The 22,652-nt window shown below is 41.5% G+C and overlaps 1 protein-coding gene across 2 annotated transcripts in view; it reads left to right on the top strand.

Annotated features, from left to right (window-relative positions):
• The window catches only part of Kcnk2 (potassium two pore domain channel subfamily K member 2), a 174,399-nt gene that overhangs the window by 59,666 nt on the left and 92,081 nt on the right, over nucleotides 1–22,652 (top strand). The window contains exons 1-2 of one of the 2 annotated variants that reach the window (XM_070041437.1): nucleotides 7,123–7,225; nucleotides 10,220–10,530. In XM_070041437.1, coding sequence (XP_069897538.1) covers nucleotide 7,225; nucleotides 10,220–10,530 — 312 coding nt within the window. In that variant the 5' untranslated portion in view covers nucleotides 7,123–7,224. Of the gene's footprint in view, nucleotides 1–7,122; nucleotides 7,226–10,219; nucleotides 10,531–22,652 lie in introns of those variants that run through there. The other variant, XM_070041436.1, reaches the window with a different exon arrangement.

Here is a 22,652-nt window from a genome sequence, read left to right as displayed (position 1 = left end):
GTGGTTAACTGGAGATAAGAGTCTCACGGATGTTCTTGCCCAGGCTGGTTTTGAACCTCAATCCGAAGATCTTAGCCTCCTAAATAGTTAGGATTATAGGCGTGAGCCACTGGAGCCCAGCCTATTTAATTTTTTTAAAGTGTATCACATTTGATATGATCAGCTTGCTTAATATTGGCAGACTTAATTATCTAATAAATTCACTGTCACTGGGAGATTGATCCATAATACTAGATGTAGAAAATGTTGAAGTCTAGATATGTATCTGCTAGATATTTCCTTTCTTATGATGGTTTATTATGATATTCAGCTCTGAAAGGAGAAAGGAAATCTCAGAGTGCAATTTCCTGCATGTAAACCATTCAAATTCTAATGTTTTCTCAAACCGATTTTTAACAGAATTCACTTTATAAATGTTTTTTTTTCCTTGACAATACCCCTTCTAATCATCTTATTTCCTGTTGGGAGAAATTATATATAGAGACAGTAGGTTATTTAGTAATTAACATGTGTTGTGTGTACATTAACTAAAAACATTGTACTCTGTACAATAATGTTTAGACTTACGTAAGTTTTCAAAAAGAGATGATACTGAACTAAGAACTACCATTATAAAGAAGAGACCTATTTGCATTGAAAACTTATTTTCATATTTTTGAGTGTATGTGTTTGTCTTAAAGTAGGCAAATATACAAAGCCATTGAAAAAGATATTTCCTGTGAAAGAGATTTCAATGTTGCACTATATAGAACAACTTTATTTCTATAGTGTATAATGGATAGTTTTAACAAATGCTTTATGGCAAAAGGTTGTTTTTTGTTTTGTTTGGGGGTTGAGGCACTTTAATTTTAAGTGCTCTTAGTAACTGAATGATGATGCTTTACCAAATACAGATATAGCTTCACTAGTGCCATTCCTTCTTTAGTATGTTAGTTTTATGATGACTAACATTATTTGATGATTTTTCTTCCCAAGTATATATTCCCAAATTCTGGAAAAAATGTCTTTCTGGTTCCTACTATGTACTTAATTAGTGTCAGGTAGATAAATGTATGTGTTGTACCATGATGGTATTAAACCTGGTAGGTGGTGTTGCAAGTGGGAAACATTTGAATTCCATACATTGGAGGTTGAACTTTTATCTATACCCATATGTAGTGTGATTTGCCAACTGTGCTGTTTTCTAGCCTTTTAAGTAATAATAATAATAATGATTATATTATTATTATTATTATTATTATTATTATTATTATTATTATTATTATTATTATTATTTACTACTGCTGAAACTGACTCTTATAGCTGTGAGTTCTCAGAGCAGACAGTCTGAATCCCAGCTCTTGGTCCAATAGTTCTCTGGACTACCAGAATTAGCATCACCTGGGTGCTTGTTACTCATGCTAACCAGCAAATCCCACCCACGATACAAGGCATCAGAAACTCAGACTATGGTCTCAGCAGTTGGAAGTATAAAAACCCTTCTAGGTGACCCTGTATAGTTCCTTCAAGTATAAAGGCAATGCGTGTGATACTTGTGTCAGCGCTGCTCACATACCTCGTGGTTCCTCTGTCCATTTTCCCAGTGATTTCCAATTTTCCTGCGGATTCTAGTTTTGGAGATCTGAAATCTTCATTTTGGACTTTGAGGAATTGTCTTCTTAAAGTAACTGGCATAGCTCAGGTCTGGTGGGGATTTTGTGCACTTGGAATCTGATGCTTAGTAGCTATGTTTGTTATGTTTCACTGAGCAGCAAAATTACCCCCAACAGTCTTCATTCTCTGAGCTTCCAGAAGCCTCCAGCTGCTTCCTACCACAAGCTCTTTCTGATGGAGAGGCTCTTTCCTTGCATCATGCTTAGTGCTATGCTTGGGATTAATGCTCCTTCTTTACCAAATATTGTTAGTGTCCATTTTGAATGACATCAGTATTTTAATTTAACACTTCTCCAGTCTAGGCCATAAGGCTTGTGAAGGCAATGTTCTTGTACAAACATAGAATGCCTGTTTAGTGCGTAATAGACACTCAGTAAAATCAGAATTCCTGTTTGGTAGGTAATAGGCACTCCATAAATATTGGGTGAATGTGATTTACTCTTCCTTCCCTTGCTGTGATGATGTTACCTAAAAGATTAGGTAAAAATGACTAAGTTCATGAGCTGGAATTTTCTGCTAGTCTTGCTGTCTCCTAGTTCTTAGGGTTATTCTAAACAGAGAGGGAATACAATTCTTCGGGGACTCTGTAATATTAAACACATATATGCTGCTGTTGTTGGATGTTGAATGTCTCCCAAGATGTATGTAAAAGGCTCAGCCTCCAGAGTGTCTGTATTTGGAGGTGGTGGGGACCTTTAAGAGGTGGAGCCTCCGTGGGAAGACTTGAGAATATGAATGCAGAAGGCCTGGCCCTCTCTTTCCCATCTACTTATTCTCTTTGCCTCTTTGCTTATGACATAAATGGTTTTGCTTTGCTATATTTTCACGATGTGCTGCCCTGGCCAGAGTCCAAAGAATGGGACCACGTGATTTTGGACTTGGGACTTCCAGAACTGTGATCCAGAGTGAAGCTTTCTTTTTTTTAATAGGTTCGTTGTTCCAAGTATTTCATTATAGTAATGCAAAGCCGACTATTATTATATATGATGTCTCACTTTGATTCTTAACCATAATCTCTTGTGAACTCAATGAATTATTCTGGCATTATAGATCAGGAAACAGATGGGCAAAAAGATAATGTGACTCCCTCACACTAACAAAATCCAGAAGTAGTAGATCGCTGCAGGATACCCACAGGGTCTTCAGACATGATGGGAGTAATGAAAAAAAGACAAGCATGTGCATTTAAAATATAAATACATATTATCTATAGTATATATAATATATATAACATAATATATATATACTATAGATACATATATACCATATATATATATACTATACAGTATATATATATAGAGAGAGAGAGAGCATATATATGTATTTGTATATACTTCCCTAAGAGCATCCTCCTTTAGTCTATTTGTGTGTGAATGCCTGAAGTCTTGTATAGGTTATCATGTCCAGTTATATTTTAGATCTAGCTTCCACATATGATAGAAAACATGCACCATTTGTCTCTTTGAGCTTGGCTTACCTCACTTAACACGATTTGTTTTAGATCCAACTATTTCCCTGCAAATGACATAATATTATTCTTTCTAATGGATGAGTAAAATTCCATTGTGTATATGTTCCACAGTTTTTGATCCACTTATTTATTGTGGGACATGAGGTGTTGGAGCTGATAAACCTGATCATTTTTTAAGTTTAATGTTTTTTTAACTGTGGCATTTTGTGTAGGTCAAAAAGCAAGATAAACATGAAAGTAAAGTTCTGTTGAGTTCATACTAAGAGGTAGAGCAGAGAAATAGATGTGAAAGCACTAGAATGAGGGTAGTATATAGATTTAGGGGTGCTAGTTCTTATTATCATATACTTCAGACATTTGTGCCCATTTAATGCAAAGTTAAGAGACCCTGGTAGTCGCAATAGTCCTGCAAAATGGGAGAAAAAGGATTCATCTAGCCTTTCTACTATACTTTTGATAAGGTTTGTGTGTATCTAGTAATTTGGACATAAATTAAACAGGATAAACCAGCCCATTTCCTTGTTTCGCCACTTTCAATGATATACAAACTAATCTACTTCCTTTTCCCTTCTTATTTCAAACATTTACTATGTGTTTGGCTAAGTAAGGCTTTCTTTTGGGAGGAGGGTGCAAGGGATGGAAGTATGGGAGGGGGGCTGCGGGGGGGCTGCATGGACCGTGGAACTCTAGTCAATATAGGGGTTGGTTTCTTGGTTCTTTCAGAGTATTTGTGAGGGTTAGCCTGTAGCTCGTTGGAGTGATCCATGCTATTACAGTTTGGAATTTCTTTACTTATTTTACTCTCTCTGCAAACCGTATCCACTCCCCACCCCTACCCCAAGCACAGCTAGCAAAGAAGGATGACTTTATTGCATTGATAGGGAAAAAGGCAACTCAACATTTGAGACTAGTAAGCGAAGGTCATTGAAAACACACAGAGGCATGTGATACAGTGATCCAGGGCAAGGCCAGGCAAGGTGTGGCTATATATTTACAGGAAGCCCAGACGGAAGAAAAAATACCAACAAATGGTTGGACAACATGGTAAAAGTAAAAAGAGCATTAAAAAACCTGTGTTGGGTAGAAAGTGATTTTAAAGATGGCAAATGTATGTAATTTTCCATATATCTATGCTACCCTGGTTCCAAATACTTGGAAGGATACCACATGAACCATAATGCCAGTTATTTGTGGACAAGCAGGCTTTCTTTTAGATGTTTGCCTTACACTTATTTTGCACTGGTCATTACTGTGGTTATTAAGGTGCACAGAGAGATATAGTTATACTTTTACTGAGCTTACCTTCCAAACTTAAGCACAATATGATGTGACAGACAAGTACAAAGACAAGTCACACTGACCAGAAAACAAATGGTAAGACACTTGACAAGCCAGGAGTCCACGGCATATCTACTAGCCTGAAAGTTTCTGTGTTACCTAGCCCGAGTTTTATTTCCCAGTTCTTTAAAGCATCACTGATCTATAACCTAAGTGCTGCCATTAAGATATTCTAGCAATGCAATTAGCAATTATAACCTATTGATGTTAAGGAAGGGAAATGATTCTAGAGTACAGCCAGTATGTAATCTAGAGTATGCGCAAATCCTGAGCAAAATGCAAGACTTTCTGAAAACAAAGTCATTGGCCTCAACTATGAGGCATCCAGTCTTGTCTGAGTTTCCAGCCTGCCAGAACTGCTCTCCAAATTTCAGGCAGATCTGCCAGTCCTCATAATGGTATAAACCCAGCTCCTTAAAATAGTTTCTCATTTTCATGTGTATGTACATGCACATGAACGTGTGTGTTTTATTTGTCTAAAGAACTGATGCAAGACCTTAGCAATTCAAGGTGTAAGGAGTGTGTGTGTGTGTGTGTGTGTGTGTGTGTGTGTTGGGGAAAATTGTGAGGCAGGATGACTGGCCTGGAATGAAAAAGAAATTGGACTATGAAGCAAGCATATTGTATGCCACCGAGAGATTCTGGAAGGATTAGAGTCATCTTTTAGAATGGACTTGGGTAACTGCTGACAGCAGAAGTAAAGGAAAACTTTCAAGTCAAGCAGGATGAATGTTAGAATGCATCAGTGCTGAATCTCTTCTGGAATCTGAAAAATAAAAATCTTAAACAAATCATGATTGGAGCTGGGAAAATTGAGGGGAAGTGCTGAGCTGGGAGGGATGGAGGATGATCAATCGATCAAGATTCATTGGACTCATAAAATGATTTGTTGTTACATATATGTATACACACACACACATATATATGTGTGTGTGTGTATATATATATATATATATATATATATATATATATATATATATATATATATATTAGGAAAGCAGGTTCTTTTAACAGCCTCATCTACAGCTTTCCTAGGAAGTCTCAGTAGTGGGGAAGATACTGGAGGAGCACACACAGTCGTGGGGCGGAAGGTGGAGGTCAGGAGGGGGGATCCCAGCTGCGAAAATGGGAAGGAAGAGAAAGTTTACAAATCCATTGAAAATCTGCCTCATCGCATGCATCCAGAGGGTTCGCCTCTCGCAAGGGTAGCCTCTAAAGTCTCTTTCTTTCCATCCTGACTGACAGGATGACACATCCCTCTAGCCAAGAGTTGAGCTGCCCTCTTTAAATTGGGGTGGGGTGGGGGAGTCTCTAGCCTGTCAAAATGACATCTTGAAAACGGAGGGCTAAGGGGCAGGAAGCACCAAGTGTAAGTTGAGAACCCCCTCCCTCTTCTCCTCCCCCAATCTCGACTCCACAGCTCACAGCCAAGCACCAGTGTTGAGCAACCTTGGGCTCCACAAAGGCAGTCAAGCAGTCTGGCCTGGAAAACAACCTCCTGGGGTTTCTTCATTCCCGCAGCAGCATCTCTTACGATGTTCTTATCCCCACCCCGGGGACAGTCCTACTGATCCAGGGCTACTGGCCCAAGTCATGCACCCCTGGGAGATTTTGGTGTGGGCTGCTGGCTGGCTGGTGACTCGCTCATCCTTCCCCAGGTGCAGAGACTGTCCTCAGGTCCTCACTCCAGGGGTGTCGTGGTGCTGGGTGCGGGGGTGTGGAATGGGGCGGGGATGGTGGGCTTCCTTTGGTGTGGGGCCGGGGCGCATGCGGACCTGCTGGGGTCTGAGGGACTTTAGGCATCAGGGCTGGGGCAGACAGACATCCGGCCACCCCCTGCTTGGAAGGAGGTGAGGTGGATGGAGTCCGCACACTGGGAGGTTTGCTGGGAGGGGCTGACCGGAGGAGGTGGCGGCAGGTGACCTAAGGAGCTCAGAGAGACTTGGCCAGCGGGGCGAGGGCTGGGCTTGGAGAGGGTGCGGGGAGGCGAGCGGGTGCAGGCGGGGAGACGTTTGGGGGTGGGGGGAGAGGCGAGGGGAAGGGAGGGGAGGAGGCGAGGAGGAGGAGGAGGGAGTTCCGAAAGGAGGGAAGGGAGCCGGCGGGAGGCTGCGGCGGTGAGCCAGGCTGGGCCGGGCAGGCAGCAGACGCAGTCGGAGCTGCGGAGAGCCCGCGTCGTGCCACACCCCCGCCGCGGGGCACCCGGGCTTTTGCCAGGGGGCGGGGGTGGGGGGGTGAGAAACACAAAGACATGCGAAGAGGGGTTGCGCGAGGCTCCCGCACAAAGACGCCGGGGCGCACGGCCGCCCGGGCTGCACCGATCGCCCCCCACGCCGCCGCCGCCCTGCACCGCAACCCGGCCAGCGCGGAGCACCGGGCGGAGCGCACAGCCGCGGCAGCACCGTCGGCGGCCGGTGCGGGACCCGGGTCGCCCCGGGTCCGCGGCTCTCCGGGTGACCCGGGCCCCGCTGGCAGGGCCGTGCGCGCGCGCGCGCGCCCGCGCTGGGCTCGTGCGGGGGTGGGGGTGGGTGGGTGGGGGTGGGGGGGCGGTGGCTCCCGGAGCCCCAACTTGGCCTCGGCCTCGCCCTCTGCCCAGCCCGCCGGGTGTCCCCTCCTTCCCAGGATTTCGTTTCTTCTCACGCTCCCCCCACCACCACCCCGACACCCCCCTCCTGCGTCCAGCCCTGCTCTCCCCACCTTGTAAAACAAAGCCGGGGGAAAATGCCTGCCCGAGCAGCTGGGAGCGCGCAGCCCGTCTCTGAATAAGTGAGTACAATGGCGTGTTTGTAAAAAATTAAAGAAAAGAAAAAAAACAACCCCTTCAAGTCCGTCTTTATTCCAAAAACACTGTGAATGCTGCATGCCTCATGCTTCCCAGCGCCTCGCAGGAGAGACCCGGCTATAGAGCAGGAGGTGAGACCCCCCCCCCCCGTACCCCCTCTCCGCCAGCCGCGCGCGCTCGGCTGCAGAGAGAGCTTCTCTAGCAACCAGCCCAGAGCTTTCCAATCGTCCCTTTCCTTCCGTCCAAAGCACTGGGTCATAATCTGGATTCGAAGAGAAATCTATCCCCAATCCTCTCCGGGTTGTTCTCTTCCCTCCCACCCCTCTGGCGCCTTTTTCCCCCCTTCTTCTTTTTCTTCTTCTGCCTGGGTGATAGGTTTGGGACACCCGGGGTGGTGGGGGGGAAGGGGGTCAGCCCTGGAGAGGAGTCCACGGGCAGGTTGCATGGTGACCCTGGTCACACTTGTTGCCTTACTGCATGGTGATGTTGAAGAAAGCTTGGTGCTGCTGTTGTTCCATGGTCAGTGGTGGGCAGAGTGCAGACAGGTGAGGACAGGAGACCTGGATTAAGAGGAGAGGGCTGTGTGTGGGGGTCGGGGAGGGGTCAGCAATGGATCACCTGGATCACAGGTCCCACTGGGCATGGAGAGCCAGAGGTTTCTTTATTAGATCAAGAGAAACGGTTTATTTTGTGGTGGTGGTGTTGTGTGTGTATGCATGTGTGTGTGTGTGTTGTGCGAACGAACAGTTTCTGCCTATTCTGTCTGCCAAATGTGCATTCTGTGTATTTGTGCTAATTAAAAAATAAGGCAACAGCTTTTTAGAATCCAACTCCTTCTGGATCTATACAAGCTTAATACACACATACTTCTGATCTGAAAAAAAATTATATCTGTCGTTTTCTCCCTAAAGCGTAGAATGACAATATCTTAATGGGATTTCAGTTGAGGTTTGGTACCCTCAAGGTAAACAGTCGAAGTGTTTTTCAGTTCCACAGACTACAAACCACTGATGTGAAAAATCAGAAACAGCAGAGCACAGCGGCGATATGGACAGGAGAGGCTTGCAGAGACAATGTGGAGGTTTTCTGTGTTTCCCTCTTATTCTTATTCCAAAATGGCTAAATTTTATTTTATTTTTCCACCAAGCATGTGGAGGAGGGACTGTTGGCAAGCTGGAAAGATGACAGCTAGAACTTCTATTAGGAAAGTGTTTTTTTTTTTTTAAATTACGACTTTAAACACATGCTCAGTGCTAATTTTGAATGAAGTTACAGTTCTAAAATATTTTAAAGGTGTCTCCTCATTTGTGGTTTTGTGGAGGGAACAGTTGTATGTACCAGGAGGGAAACATGTACATACCTGTACATGTAGGTAGGGGGAAACTTAGGAGCCGGCTGGGATGCGCTACAGGTATGTGGAGTCTCCATGGAGGAGCTACTGTCCTTGTCTGATTTCATCTCTTCCAAGTCAGAGCTATTCTGAGATTGCTGGTGGAAGAGGCTCTGTCATCTGTCATCATTTTACAGCACTACTTTTGTCTAATGCTCCAAATAGCTTTGTTTGGAAAGCATTTGTTGATAGGCAACCGAAGTTGTGCCTTATGAACTCAAATTAGGATAGCCTGCAATTAACTTGCTGTTAGGCAAGAGGGTAGCGTGGGTAGCTGTAGGAAAATTGATGCATTTTTATCAGCATCTTATCCTCCCATAATTAGGGTATCTAAGTACAATTTCATGAAGATTTCTTATCTATCTATCTAAAGTGCTCCATTTTCTGAAACCTATGTTACAGACATGACAATAAAGTTATTTAAAATTAGAAACTTTAAATTGATTTGTTCTGCACAAATTAGTACTTTTTGGAGTCTTATTTAAAAAATTTTCCTCGCCATTCTATGAACCCATTTTTGTTGTTGTTGTTCAATTTTGCCTTTCCAATCAAATGTTCTGTGGTAGATGACTCCTTTTCCCCTTAGCAAGTAGAAGTCTAGTAGACTTGTTTTCTAGAAAGAAATCCATTAAAGATATTTTTGAAGAACTGAGATAAATAATAAATGGATTTCACCTCAGAGAATCTGGAAATTTGTAAGAGAACACATAAATATACTGTAATGGAGCGATTAGCTTTGTACAGAGCAAGCCAGGGTCTAAGGTGTGAACCAAGATGTTGATTTTCATTTTTCTTGAGGTTCCTTTTTGAAATGAAAGAAGTTTGCCCTTTGTTAGCTGCAGCTATGATTGCACCATCAGACTTAGTGATTACTTTTATTTTTTAAACATGATGCTTTATAATGAGCTTTCTTTAGAAGATAGGCAAAAAAAAAGGCAAAAAATTATGATTGGATCCACGTTGATTTACACAATTTGTTTTTGGAAAACTATGAATGATTTCTTTCAAGCAGTATTGGTTTGATCACAAAATCTCTTGTGGTTCAATTAGACTAAATCCTTTAATATCTATTAAAATTAAAATAAAGAGAATATCTATGTATATGCATATGATGCTTGTGATGTAAAGGTAGGACAAACCATGAGCAATCTTCATGATCATTCATGTATCTTGCTCAATACCTTCAAGTCTTAGAAGTTCATGACATCTTTCTTGACTTAAGAAGTAGATAAATATAACTTTAAAAATTAATGAGGGCCCCCTCCAGTGTTTTTTGCTTTCTGGTTTTTTTTTCAAGTTTTTCCAAATTTCTTGATTGGACTCCTGTTGTTTTTCTTTTTTTCTTCTTCTACCTGGATCTCCAATAGCAGCAGAGAATAAAGGCTCTGCCCCTTTTTCTTGAATCCATATATATGGTCTTGTGTGTGTGTGATCTAGACAGAGCACTCCTGGTGTTAGGTTCCAGACCTTCTACCAGAAGGGCAAAAGGTATTCAGCCAATCCCTGACACCACAACTCCTGAAGAAGCAGCCCAACCCATTCGTCCCTCATCTTCCCCTACCTAACCCTCATTCTCTGTTGTTGTCAGTGGCGGCACCTGACTTGCTGGATCCTAAATCTGCCGCTCAGAACTCCAAACCGAGGCTCTCATTTTCTACGAAACCCACAGTGCTTGCTTCCCGGGTGGAGAGTGACACAGCCATTAATGTTATGAAATGGAAGACGGTCTCCACGATTTTCCTGGTGGTTGTCCTCTACCTGATCATCGGAGCCACCGTGTTCAAAGCACTGGAGCAGCCTCAGGAGATTACACAGAGGACCACCATTGTGATCCAGAAGCAAACATTCATATCCCAGCACTCCTGTGTCAATTCCACGGAGCTGGACGAACTCATCCAGGTAATGGCTCCGAAGCAGTGGTTACGCCTTTTCCCCTTAAGGGGAAAGATGGGGAAGGGAAAGAGGAGAGAGCCTGTGTAGTGCATTCCTGATAGGCTCTAGGAAGACCTGTGCTGCCTTCTTATGCTGTGTAACACACATCTCTGTCTCCCTTCTGCATGGTCTCTTTTATCCCTTCTGCTATCTTTTGGCTTCCTTCTTTAGTCCTCCCAATGTTCCTTCTCATCCTGTCTACTCCCGCTTTCCTGCATGTCTGCCCTCTGGTTTTTCATGTCTTAGAGCTGCCATTGGACACTGGTGGACAGGAGGTTATTCTACTGGGTGCTCTCATGGTTAGGATGACCATTGCCCATTGAGAAGTTATGTGTGATATGTAGATGGAAAGGAAAAGTGACCATCAAGCATAATGTAGAAAAGATGAACTTGTGGCATGCATATTTAACCTCACCAAGGTATAACTGTGTTTTGGAGAAGTGTTTGTTATTTTTCTAAACTTCAACTCAAAGCAGATTAGGACCATCCAGGAAAATAAGGTTGTTGAATAAAAGCAAATTTAGTTTTAATTTATATTAGCCAAACAATGTCCTTATGTTTTGTTTTGAAGGGTTTGCCCCAAATTAAATATAAGTCAGTCTTCTCAGAGAGATAGTGGTGGTTTTGTTGTAGAATTCATCTACATAAAACAATTAATTGATTCAACTAAGAATCAAAGTTGAGGTAAAAGTCTTAGATTTGCCTCACAAGGAGAGACCTAACTGGTTGCTGAATACATTAATTGGACATACATTCATTTTCCTATACAGTCTACTTCTCTTGTCTAGCTTAATTCAAATTAGACTGAAAACTACCTATGGTGAAAATGATCAGCTGAGCTATTTTTCTTCTATATGTTCTGTTTGGTTTTATAACATCTGAATGAATTGGAATAGTAGATTTAGGGAAAATTCTTATGGACTTTAATCCTAGATTTTGCTCTTGGAAGTTTAATTTCATTTTGCCATTAAGAATCCTCCAAGCCTTCTTTTAGTTTTTTAAATTTTCTGGTCAGATTCCTCTAATTTTCTCCCCCTTCAACTTGGACCTTGGATAGGAGTAGAGCAAAACCCCAGCCTCTCTTTCTTTAGATGCTCATATCTCTGCTGTTTGTAGCCCTCTCACTTTCTACTATACTTTGTCTAAGTTTTTGTACAAGTTTTACTGAAAACCACTAGAACTGGCATTATCTGACTTGTTTACCTTCTACCACATTCAGACATTTCTGCATCCTGCCTATTTGACTTATTAAACTTTTGCTAGTTTTTATAATACGTTGACTAAACATTGGGAAATGTAGTTCATATGCTTATATATTAAATTCTCCACTATTTTTAGATAATGGTGGCATTCTCAGTATTGACAGTGAAATGAATTATTGTCACAGCTACCTCTTCCCATGATCTTATGAAAGATTATTTTCACTTCACTTTTCCTTCATGCCATTTAATTCTGAGATACTAGAAATCTTTTTAAGAATTCTTATGGCCTTTGGTTTTCTTTCTGGAGGAAGCCAGGAGCAGTTATGAAAAATCTAAACTCTAGGATTTGATAAGTTATACTGGAGGATATATGTAATTGAACAGGTAATGTTAAACCCTAAATGATCTCTCTGGAACAAGGAAAGAATACCTATCAAGTAGTGTTGTTGAAACAAAAAGAGATAATCCATATGAAGCGAGGAATTGTTCAAAAGCTTAGGCTTGTTTTCACTACCCATATCCCTTTATTGGGCATTTGATTCAAGTAGTTGCATCACAAGCACCTGGAGTGAAATGATTAGTCTTGGACAGGGGGAAATAGAACTTCAGGACCATGGTGGAGAAACTCTTTGAGTTTGACAGTGATTTCACTGGCCAGTTATACCCTAATTTATTCAGAACTCTGAAAACAACTTAAAGGTCATTATAGGTTAAGAACCTATCTTCTGGTGAGACCCCTGATCTTCTTTTAATTTTCTTTAATTTTTATCTTTTATGCTACGTTATGTTTGAAATGGGCACAGATAAAGTTCAAAGTCTGTCCAGTGCATCCATTTTAGCTTTGTGGATATTTGCTGTGTTTTGACTATATTTTATCATCCTATCATTTTCCTCTGTAATCAGATAGTTTTAGTAAAACATATATTTTTTTTCTCCTTGAAGATAATTTCTTTTGATCAAAGAAACTAATGGCATTGCTTCATGGATCAGGAGCAGCATATAAATAGGGAGGAAGGCAAATGATCCAGTAATTATTTGTTAGAATTATTCATATAACTCTCATGAATTTCCTCATGTTTTCCAGTAATTATTTGTTAAACTTATTAATATGATTCTCATGGATTTTCTAGTGTTTTCCCACACACTTATTCCCTCATTTTATCACTGAGTAAAATCTTATGAATAGGTATATTAGGCAGTAGTGTCACAGCAATAAAAGATCAGGAAGTAGCGGGGCACCAGAGGCTCACACCTGTAATCCTAGCTACTCAAGAGGTTGAGATCTAAGGATCATGGTTTGAAGCCAGCCTGGGCAGAAAAGTCCAGTGAGACTCTTATCTCTAATTAATCACTCAAAAACTGGAAATGGTGCTTTGGCTCAAAGTGGTAGAGCTCTAGCCTTGAGCAAAAGAGCTCCAGAACGGAGCCCAGGCTCTGGTTCAAGCCCCCACACCAGAAAAAAAAAATCAGGAAGCTGGGGTTGGAGGTGTGGTTCAGTTGGTAGAGAGCCAGATCTCTGTGTTAGTAGAGAAGGAATCCTGTCTTCCTGTTGTATGGAGTAGGGAAGAGGAGGAGTGATAATAAAGATCATAGGCCAATGTCTCGTACAGAGACTCTTATCTGGTCTCAGATCCCACATTATTAATATTCACCGTCTGCCTGGTTATTGTCACCTGATTTCATGCTGTGGTGGGTGCTTGGGAGGGAGGAGGAAGAGATTAACGCAGATGAAGGCCACAGCTGTGTGTGTGACAGAAGCCTATGTGGTGTCTTTGACCTCAGCCCTTCAAGTTAAGACTGAGGAGGGGGTGGTAAAAATCAACATAGAGAGAACTTTGCTGGGCTTAAGTACTTAGAGTAGTGTGGCTTTCAATTTCCATTTATATTTAAGTTAATGTGGTATCTCTACAGAAACACAGAGGAAGACATTTTTAAGTTTTAAGGCTCTAATACTTATATACCACTGTTATAGATAAATTTAACAAGCACGTAGTATATGCAAGGCATTGTTCTAATCCTCTTTGTGTGTTACCTTATTTAATTCTTGCAAAAAAAAAAAAACCCCTTCATGAGACAGGTGCCTTATAACCTGCATTCAACTTAGGTGGAAACTGAGTCAGAGGAGTCTTCATTTTATAAGAGTGCACAGTGGTAGAAATGTTACTCAAACCTTAGTGGACAGACTCTAAGCTTATTCCCCCAGCCACTGCATTCATTGCTTCTAGCATAATTAATAAACATTTTGTTGGGAGCTGGGAGCTCACGCCTATAATCCTAGGAATTTAGGAGGCTGAGATATTAGGATCATGGTTCAAAGGTAGCTTGGACAGGAAAGTCTGCGAGACTCTTTATATCTAAATAACCAGCCCCAAACTGGAAGTGAATCTGTGGCTCAAGTGGTAGAGTGCTAGCTTTGAGTGAAAAATCCATGTGAGAAAACAGGTCCTGAATTGACACTACACAAACACACGCACACACACACACACACACACACAATTAATAAACATTTTTATAAAGTTCTCTATTATGCACGTTAGGGTCTAGTGAATATTAATTATAGTTTTCTTTCCAAAGGGATGTACATTGTCTTATCTCTGTTTCTAACATGGAGAATATATCACCTGTGTTTTAAGATTCTTCTTGGCCAGCAGGTTTATGCTAGTGTTTTTTCTGAATGTGGTAGACCAGTAGAGGCATAGCTGTATTAGACATAACTGGTCTTCCATCCAATTTGTTGTGTTTACTGAATCAATTTTGGGACTTAAAATTCTATGATACATACATTGATAATGAAACTACTTTGTGAGCGATTTGTCTTTCCATTTTTAATTAGAACCCCATTCTCTAGAAGCTAGGAAGAGAAAATATTCTCTGCTTGTTTTGAGGTAAAGAAATTGTCATGTTTATACAAGAGCCACTGGGTAGCTTTAGGTCTTAGGTCTATGGCATTTTCCTGCGGAGAGGATTATGTTCTTTTTGCTCTATCCCTTTTCATTTGGATCTGCTCAGTAGTATTTATTGAGGATCTCCAATGTGTTGACTAACTTTTCTGGGTATGGAGTCTAATAAAATGATGGGAAAAAAAGCATAGCTCCTCCCAAGGTGCCCTTCCCAAATGGTTAAGCGAGACCACTAGAGATAAGTATAACTCAATATGCTTGCAGAATGGACATGGAGAGACTACACATTGGAATACTGAGGAAGAGATTGCTCCTGAAGGACAGTTGGGATGATACAGAAGAAGCAGTGAAAGGGGAATTAGGGAAGAAAAGGAGATCAGAGGACATTCTAGGCAGAGCAGGCCTGGCTTTTTGCCCCAGAATTTATGTGGGCATGATGGGCAGGGACATGGACAGTCCTCACCGAGTAGACTGTACTTTATTGTTCCATGCCAAAGAAGAAGGAATGAGTATCCCAGGCCTGCCTTACTCCACTTGGAGTGGATGTATACCAGTGACAGTTGGTGATGTATCAGAGGATATCTGGAGCTACAGGATGGATATGTACACATGCCATCCTAGAGGACAATGACATTAGACTTTTTAAAGCTGACATTCTGCTAGGAAATAAAACGTTAGTCTGTTAGATGGTGCCAAGATTCAGGAGAGCAAACGAAGCAGTGAAGGGGATAGGAAATGTTGGGTGGGGATCAGTTTCAGATTAGCCCCCTGGAGAAGCTTCACTGATGAGAACAGAGAGCCAGGGAACACACCATGGGGCCGTCTGGGGAATAACACCTCTGCAGAGGCTGAGCACAAAGGGCTCCTGGTGTGTGGAGGAACCGAGGGGGTCTTGGAAGGGAGTAACAGATGATGTTGAGCAGGTCATGTTGATATGACTTGCACATCCGTGTAAGTTAAAATAAGGAGTTTGGCTTTTGGGTGCAGATCAACATCGTGGTCTGACTGACGTTTCAACAGGATCATCTGATTGCTGGGCTCTGAGTAGAATGCTTGAGCCACAGAGGTAGCTTAGTGGTAGAGTGCTTGCCTTGCATTCATAAGGCCCTGGGTTCAATTTCTCAGCACCATTTAAGCAGAAAAATCCAGAAGTGGTGCTATGGCTCAAGTGGTAGAGCGCTAGCCTTGAGCTGAAGAGCTGAGGGACAGTGCCCAGGCCTAGAGTTCAGGCCCCATGACCACCACTACCACCAGCAACAACAATAACAACAACAAAGGAGGCTATTGAAATTTTCCTAGTGAGAGATTGAGACCTTGGGCTAAGGTGGATGCTTTGGGAGTTTGAGACACAATCAAATTCTAGATGTGTTTTGGAAGGAGAGCCAATGGAGCCTATTGATGGACGGGATGCAAGGGAGAAGAGTCAACTATCACCCTGCAAATCTTTTTCTTTGCAGATCATGTTATATCTTAGTTATCCCCCTAAAACCTACAATTCTCCTATTTTCTTGTATTATCTTTAAGTAGCTGCATAGAGGGGTTCTAAGCAACATGTCAGTTCATGAGCACAATACATCTTGATCAATATCATCCCTTCCATCATTCTTCCTCATCTTTCCCAACCCTACCCATCCCCTCAAGATGCAACGCTTCTCAAATTTGCATGCCATTCTTGTCCGTGCTATTCTCTGTACCATTCTAATTTTTAGTAAATGTGCTGCCGGAGCAAGCACCGATCTTCCAATTTTTGCCGCAAGGAACTAAAACTTGAGAGCTTCTGAGGTGGAGAAGAGTGAAGGAATTTTCTTGGCTGAGGGATAATGTCAGGAGCACAGTTTTCCATATTGCACTGATAGGAGCTTTCAGTGATTGAAGATTTATGGCATACCAAATAACAGTGCACACAGAGCTGCAGATTGTTGCAAGAAAATGATGCATCCAAATAAAGAGATTGCATTTGGACAAAAAGCAGGAGGGCAATAAGGGATTTGGAGGTGGCAGGTATTAGCCATTTGTCCTCCCTCTGCAAGACTGTATCAAGACAAACTTCTTCATATGGGTCAAGAGCCACCAGTGTGTGCACGAACACTTTTGTCAGCCAGGGTTCTTATGTGTTGTTGTTCACCTAGGTCTGTCCCCTTGTGTTACCAGCCTCAGTGGCAGAGCAATCTGAAGCCTTACTGAGACCACGTGCACGATTATAAAGCCAGGATTGTAATAAAGCAACACTCCCAGGGAATGCAATCTTTATGCTTTTGCTGGAGGACAGTGCTGTGATGGTACTTCCCCCATCAGCCATCTGCTTGAGATCCTTATTAGGCCATCCAAATAAAGGTATTGAATATGTGAGTTTGGAGTGGGGAGGAAGGATTAATCTGAAGGTACATATTTGAGTCATTGTTGCCCAAAGAGGATTTAAAGTTCAAATCCAACATAAAAATCTCCTGGAAAATGAGTGTCGGTTGAGATGAACAGAGAGTTCTTCAATATGTAGAGGTCACTAAAAAATACAATCCAATATGCAAGTGAATGATAGTTTTACACCCTGAGTTCAAGTCCTTTTTTTTTTTTTTTTTACTCTTTAGGGAATTTCATTGCCTTATGTCTCTAGATCGTGGAAAATTTCCTTTGAAAAGCAAAGGAAACTTTGCTTTCCAAAGAAACATTTAAGGAGTGTATCCCTAAGCACCATTGAAGGTGTGTGAGTAGGGGTACCCATTTATGAGTTGGCATTCCTACTTGTGAAATGGAGGGCTTGGTTTATGATGGTGAGTGAAATCACATGATTACATGCACATGGTTTTGTGATGGTCATTCTAGTTAAATAAGCATCCATGTACATGAAACATTCAAAGAACATAATCATCTTGGATCATTTTATCTGTGGACATGGTATCTAGAAAGCATCTAAACATGCTTTTTTTTTTTTTTTTTTTTGGTTGGTCCTGGATCTTGAACTCAGGGCCTAGGCACACTATTCTTCTACCACTGGAGCCACAGCTCCACGTTGGCTTTTTTCTGAGTAGTTGATTTAAAAGAGATAAGAATCTCTTGGATTTTTCTGCCTTGATTGGCTTCAAACTGTGATCCTTAGTTCTTAGTCTCCCAGCTAGGATTACAGGCATGAGCCACTGATGCCCAGTTCACTTTTCTTCTTCTATTTAGCTTTTTGAAACAAAGTATAGATTTTCAGAGCAGAATGTATGCCTATAAACATCCTATAAATAATTTATGTGCTTTGGATTAATTTATCAAAAAATATTAGCACTTATAAGTAGTATTGTATATAACTTTCTTAGATACATACTAATCTAATGATTTGTGTTAGTAGATTAGTTACTATATGTGCTTCAAAGGGAGGGAATCTTGGGTTTTGAACTCTGGGCCTGGGCGCTGTCCCTGAGCTCTTCAGCTCAAGGCTAGCACTCTACCACTTGAGCTTTAGCACCACTTTTAGTTTTTCTGGTGGTTAATTGGAAATAAGGGTTTCATAGATGCTCCTGCCTAGGCTGGCTTTGAACTGTGTTCCCCCTCATATCTCAGCCTCCTGAGTAGCTAGGATTATAGGCGTGAGCCGCTGGCACCCAGGTACATTATATTTTGAAATATTTTCCTAACTATTTATTGAGTTGAAGCTAAAATTAAAACTTCAATAACATAAATCTCCATTTAACAGGAGACATTAGAATGAGGTTTGTGGAAAACTGCTAATCTTTTAGATCTAATATCATTAATGACTCTAAAATTCCAGAGTTGTATATTCTATGTCAGCTTGAAATATATGTAAGTTTAATATTAACTTAGCAAGCATTAAAATCATAGGCCTGCCAATCAGGTGACACAAATACTCATTTCTACTGTGGAAATAGCCCCTAAGTTATTGTACATCATTTTGTTATATGTTTTCACCCTGGGCTTCTCCTTTACCTGAAGTGACTGGAGGTTACAATGCAGCCCTGCAACAGGTATCTGTGTGCTCCCTGCTGTTCCAGAGAACATCAGCAGCAGAAGACACAGCAAGTCTGTATCTCTCCTATTCTACAATATATAGAATATATACTCATGGAATACTGGAGCAGCCATACAATGGTGACAAAGTATTATGCTTTAGTTTGGATAGCTGGGCACTAGGCATGCTGGGGCATGACCAAATGAGGTAAATCAAGAGTTGGCAGACTAATTTCCTCTTAACTCAGGAACAAGACAAGGATGCCCACTCTCTCCACTTCTCTTCAATCTACTATTAGAATGCCTACCTACAGCCATAAGACAAGATGCAAACATAAAGGGGATCCAAATAGGGAAAGAAGAAGTAAAACTCTCCCTCTTGCAGATGACATGATCTTGTATTTAAAGACTCCCACAGACTCCACTCTTAAATTACTCAAGCTGATTCAAAACTTTGGCAAAGTAGCAAGGTATAAAATTAACCCTCAAAAATCAATGGCTTGGGCTGGGAAGGTGGCTCAGTGGTAGAGCGCTTGCCTTGCATGCCTGAGGCCCTGGGTTCGATTCCCCAGCACCACATAAGCAAAAAGAAAAAAAGCGGGAAGTGGCGCTGTGGCTCAAGTGATAGAGCACTAGCCTTGAGCTGAAGAGCTGAGGGACAGTGCCCAGGCCCAGAGTTCAGGCCCCACAACTGGACCCCCCCCAAAAAAAAAAATCAGTGGCTTTTCTGTATGCTAACAATGAGAAAAGTGTGGCTGAAATTAGGAAAGCAACTCCATTCGTAATAGCCCCACAAAAAAATAAAATACCTAGGAATTAACTTAACCAAAGAAGTGAAGGACCTCCATGATGAAAACTTTAAAAGCCTGTAAAGGAAATTAAAACAGAACTTAGAAAAGGGCAAAACCTCCCATGCTCCTGTATTGGAAAGATCAACATTGTGAAAATGGCAATACTTCCCAAGCTATCTACAAATTCAACTCAATATCTATCAATATTCCATCCTCATTCTTCAAGGAAATAGAAGAGGCAATCCAGAAATTCATATGGAACAATAAAAGACCCCAAATAGCAAAAACGATCCTCAACAGAAAGAACAGTGCTGGAGGAATATTAATGCCAAATTTCAAACTCTACTACAAAGCCATAGTAATCAAAACAGCTTGGTACTGGCACAAGAACAGACCTCAGGACCAATGGAATAGAATTGAAAACTCAGAAATGAACCTACAGACCTATAGCCATCCAATCTTTGATAAGGGAGCTAAAAAAATAGAATGGAAGAAAGACAGCCTCTTCAGTAAATGGTGCTGGCAAAATTGGTTAACTACTTGTAGAAAACTAAAGCTAGATCCATATATATCACCCTGCACCAGAATCAACTCCAAATGGATCAAAGACATCAGAGTCAAACCAGACACTTGAAAACATTACAGGATGGAATAGGAGAAACCCTAGGTCTCCTTGGCACAGGCCGAAATTTTCTTAATAGAGACCCAGACACACAACAAATCAAAGAAAGGTTGGACAAATGGGATTACATAAAGTTGCAGAGCTTCTGCATGGCAAAGGACATAGCTAGCAAGATCAATAGAAAGCCCACGGATTGGGAGAAGATCTTCACTAGCCATACAATGGACAAGGGTCTCATATCTAAAATATACCTGGAACTCGCCCAAAGAAGCATAGGTCCCATGGTTTCCCTTATTTGCAATATCTAGTATAGGTATGAGTCAAGCGGAAAAGGTCAGATAATGTGATGTTAGGAAAATGAACCCTTAAATGTTTTCGTTTCTTTCATGTATGTGTTTCTAACGCATTTATAAGATTATTTCTTTGTTGCTTTGTATGTCCCTCCTCCACAGTGTAACCCCCGCTTTCACTATATTTGATGTCAGTATAACATGTGGAGGAGATGGGGACAAACAAGTCGTTTAAGGATTCAGGTGGACCTGTTGCAACAATGAGAAGTATAAAATGTCATGTCAAAACCAGCTTTACAATGTCGGTGTGGGGGGGGAAGGGGGTATAATTGAGTGGGGGGAGGGGGGAGGCTGGGAAGGGAGGTGAAGGGTAAACAAAGGAGGAGGCTGCAATGCTTGGTAAGAAATGTATGCATTATCCTGCCCATGTAATTGTAGCCCCTCTGTACAGTATGTTCTCAAATAAAATAAAATAAAATTAAAAAAATATACCTGGAACTCAAAAAATTAAATCCCCCAACAACAAATCCTCAAAAAAACAACTGCCCAATAAATAAGTGGGCTAAAGACTTAAAGAGAAACTTCTCTGAAGAGGAAAGAAGGATGGCCAATAGACACATGAAGAAATGCTCAACCTCCCTAGCCATAAAAGAAATGCAAATCAAAACAACATTGAGATACCACCTCACCCGAGTTAGAATGGCTATAATCAAGAACTCTCTGATAACAGATGCCAGAGGGGCTGTGGACAGAAGGGAACCTTACTGCATTGTTGGTGGGAGTGTAAACTTGTTCAGCTACTTTGGAAAGCAGTATGAAGGTTCCTCAAAAGACTCCACATAGAGCTCCCCTATGACCAAGCAACCCCACTTTTGGGCATTTACCCAAATGTTCACAAACAAGACCACACTAAAGCTACCAGCACGACTATGTTTATTGCAGCATTATTTACCATAGCTAAGATATGGAACCAACCCAGATGCCCCTCAGTAGATGAACGGATCAAGAAAATGTGGTATATATACACAATGGAATTCTATGCCTCCATCAGAAAGAATGGCATTGCCCCATTTGTTAGGAAATGGAAAGACTTGGGGAAAAATTATATTAAGTGAAGTAAGCCAGGCCCAAAGAAACATAGGTCCCATGGTTTCCCTTATTTGCAATAACTAGTATATGTCTGAGTCAAGCAGAAAAGGTCAGATAAGTTGATGTTAGGGAAATGAACCCTAAGATATGTATTTTAATGTTTTTTTCTTTCATGTGATTGTTTCTAACATATTTATAAGATGATTTCTTTGTTGCTTTGTATGTCCCTCCCCCATGGTATAACCCCTGCTTTCACTGTATTTGATGGCGGTATAATTTGTGGAGGGGAAGGGAAAAAACAAATTGTTTAAATAGGGATACAGGTGGACCCATTGCAACAATGAGATACAAGTTGTTATGTTGAAAAGGAACTTTACAACTTTGGTGTGGGGGGGAGGGTTGGATGAGGGGGTAGGGGGAGGATGGGAAGGGATGGGAAGGGGAAACAAAGGAGTGGCTACAATGCTTGATAAGAAATGTACTCATTATCTTGCCCGTGTAATTGTAACCCCTCTGTACAGTATTTTCATAATTAAAAAAAAAAGAGTTGGCAGGCTAAAGCTGGGAAGTTATCAGCTCCAAGGAACAGAAGATGGAGGGAGGAGAGATGGAGGGAATTAGTTGCAAGGACACATTGGGTTAACACTTCGCCTGTAGCATGATTGAATTTTTACCCCTCTTTTGCTATCAGCCATTCACACAGTAAGAAGAGCTCCTTGTGCAAAACTCAAATAACACAAGAAAGTGTAAAGAAGAAAGTAAACACTGGAAATGTCTCCAGAGTAAGTCGTAATCTCTCTTTAGGCATATAGACTCATATAGATACAAAGAGAGGTATGCATCCACATTTCATAGTTCCACACATGATTTTGCATGTATAGGATCATATAAACATGCCATGTCTACATTTATTCACATGCCTTCATATAGGGAACGACTCAGGAGCGTTTGTCTTGGTTTTATCTATCATCTGTGCATCTATGTATCTATCATCTCTCTATGTGTTGGGGAATTGAACCTTCATTCATGATAAGCTCACACTCTCTAACAGCTCATCCCCGTCTTGGTCTACGAGGACTTTGACATAGCAGTGAGGGCTGCCTACTTCTAAGTCCCCTCATGCTGGGGTGAGGTAAGGTGTGGGGGAAATCTCATACAGCTCTGCTTTTGCTAGAGTGACCTTAAGAACCCATACAACAGCGGCTGTGTAGGCTGTCGGATTTGATAGGCAACACAGTCATAAACTA

This window comes from Dipodomys merriami, unplaced genomic scaffold (genome assembly GCF_024711535.1).
Source record: "Dipodomys merriami isolate MVZ:Mamm:240054 unplaced genomic scaffold, mDipMer1.0.p SCAF_31, whole genome shotgun sequence".
NCBI lineage: Eukaryota > Metazoa > Chordata > Mammalia > Rodentia > Heteromyidae > Dipodomys > Dipodomys merriami.
Note: the sequence above shows the minus strand (reverse complement) of the source record. Positions and strands in the feature narration are given on the sequence as shown.